At 34.6% G+C, this 2,299-nt stretch overlaps 1 protein-coding gene and 1 long non-coding RNA gene across 2 annotated transcripts in view; both read right to left on the bottom strand.

Moving 5' to 3' along the window:
• LOC106147616 overlaps positions 1 to 2,048 on the bottom strand; it is a 4,266-nt gene extending 2,218 nt beyond the window's left edge. The window contains exon 1 of the long non-coding RNA XR_001232550.1: positions 912 to 2,048. This is a non-coding gene — a long non-coding RNA (uncharacterized LOC106147616). The remainder of the gene's footprint in view (positions 1 to 911) is intronic.
• Positions 2,049 to 2,126: 78 nt separating this feature from the next.
• The window catches only part of LOC102019224 (zinc finger protein 627-like), a gene marked incomplete at its 5' end in the record, with an annotated part of 38,596 nt that continues 38,423 nt past the window's right edge, over positions 2,127 to 2,299 (bottom strand). Inside the window, one exon of the mRNA XM_013510036.1 lies at positions 2,127 to 2,161. Within this exon, the coding sequence (XP_013365490.1) occupies positions 2,127 to 2,161 (35 nt within the window). The remainder of the gene's footprint in view (positions 2,162 to 2,299) is intronic.

Below are 2,299 nucleotides of genomic sequence, written 5' to 3'. Positions count from 1 at the left end.
TACCTCTTCAGAGAGGGGAATATAATAGACAGCTAAGTTAGGTAGAAATACAGTAGGCACACAGAGCTAGGCCCTTGAGGGAGTCAGTGCAGAAGATGAGAATGGGTCAGGACTTGGCTGGAGGGGCATCTAAAGATTAAAGGCACAATGGATAGTTCTATATACTTCCCTAACAGATGAACAGAGGCTTAGGATTACTGGTATTGCCCTTCTGAGATTTCCCATTACCTCGTTATGGGTGGGCCATCTCACGCTACTAAGACTAAGACCACTATAACTAAGACTAAAACTACTAAGACTAAAGGCAAGATTAAGACTATACATTGCTGACCAAGTTTAATGATGTCACCCATGTACCCTTGCCACCATTTAGATCAATATTGCCTAAGTGACTGTACTTGCAATCTTATTGATCATGATGTTGACCCCCACTGCACCCACCTGAGGATTTTGCTCTATAAAATTTCTTTTGAGAGGTAGCTCATTGGCAACCCATTTGGGAGGCCTGCTGTCTCTCACATGCTATTCCTATTCCCCATTCCTTTTCTCTAATAAATTTTCCTACTCTTAAAAAAAAGAGAACTGGGCATGATGGCACATGCCTGTAATCCCACAACTGGTGAGTAATTTATGTGTCTAAGCATAATTAAGGCTAGGATAAAATATAATGTCCACTGTATTATAGGTATTTAATGAATTGCTCACTTACATTTTCATGATAACCATATGTTTGTAATAATGCATTCCCATCAGAAATTGAGCAGTTTTTGTATTCAAGCTCACTGTATAACACATTTTATAAAATATTTTAATGTAAACATGATTGTAAAAACACAGGTAAAAGGAGACCAACCAGGACTCATGCACACACTTTGGTCCACTGTATGTGTTTGAAGGCAGTTGTTACTTACCTCAAACATGAGACAGCGGTCCTTATGAACAATGAGAAGTGGTACTGTATAAATCTATCTCAAAAATTGAGAAAGCAGAACAAAATCTGAATTATAATAGTAAATTTCAGTTTTTAATAAGCACAATGACACCTCTCACAAATTATGCTCTCCTTCATGCAATTAGGTCAGCTTACTAGGTATAAATGATAATAATTATCAAAAATTGACATCACAGCAGCAGGGAATACAATAAATCCAGTTGCCTAAACATGAAAAGTAGAATTCCATAAGAAAACAAAATTTTATGTAAATGCTAATACTGGCCCCAAAATGAAAGGAAAATAGGCAAAATTAGGTCATAACAAGGAGGTAGCTTATCAGTATATAAAAAACAACATTTGCTAAAGTGCAAGTTGGGGAAAAGAAATCAACTTTGTTAAAAACACATGTTCACAAGTCTTGGAAAATCTATCTTAATATAAAATATACCATCAAACTAAAAAGTCTTTTGTTACACAGAATATGAAGTATATGCATCAAATCCTTAAAATAAATTGTAGTGGCAAAATCTCCACAATTAAGGAAATTAATTTTTTTAGTGGTCCATGCCTCCTAATTTTAAAAACAAAGCCAAAACTACTTAAACACCAACTATACTTGAAAGTTAAAAAGCACATTTCAATTTACCATACTTAATTAAAAGACACTACGTATTAAGTTCAAAGACATGGACACAAAAATACATAATTATGTAAACTCACTATTTTTACATTAAATACCACAGGTACATAATCCTGATATTTATAAGTAATTTACTGAAAAACATATTATGTACTATAGTTTATCTCCATCTGGAATTGTATTTCCTGAAAAACATATGAAGAAATATTGACAACAAACATTACATATTAATTATCATTACATATTAATTACACATTAGTTTTCTCTACAGGTCTCCTCCCCACTGAGACTTGATGTATTTGACAATTCCTGTGTGTGCCTAAAGCTTTCCCACCTTGCTAACATACATAGGGTTTCTCCTTACTGTGAGTTCTTTCATGAATTTGACAATAACTCTGTGTACTGAATGCTTTCCCACATTGCTTACATATATATGGTTTCTCCCCAGTGTGAATTCTTTCATGCACTTTACAATAATACTTTGTGCTGAAAGCTTTCCTGCACTGCTTACAAAGATATGGTTTCTCTCCAGTGTGAGTTCTTTCATGTATTTTACATTCGCTGTGCCTGATAAAAGCTTTCCCACACTGCTTGCATACATAGGGTTTCTCCCCAGTGTGAGTTCGTTTATGTCTTTCACAATAAAGGTGTGTACTGAAAGCTTTTCCACATACCTTACATACATATGGTTTCTCCCCAGTGTGAGTAATTTCATGTATTTTACA

Source organism: Chinchilla lanigera, unplaced genomic scaffold (genome assembly GCF_000276665.1).
Source record: "Chinchilla lanigera isolate Chin_1 unplaced genomic scaffold, ChiLan1.0 scaffold00198, whole genome shotgun sequence".
In the NCBI taxonomy this organism is placed as follows: Eukaryota; Metazoa; Chordata; class Mammalia; order Rodentia; family Chinchillidae; genus Chinchilla; species Chinchilla lanigera.
This window is presented reverse-complemented; position numbering and strand designations above follow the sequence as displayed.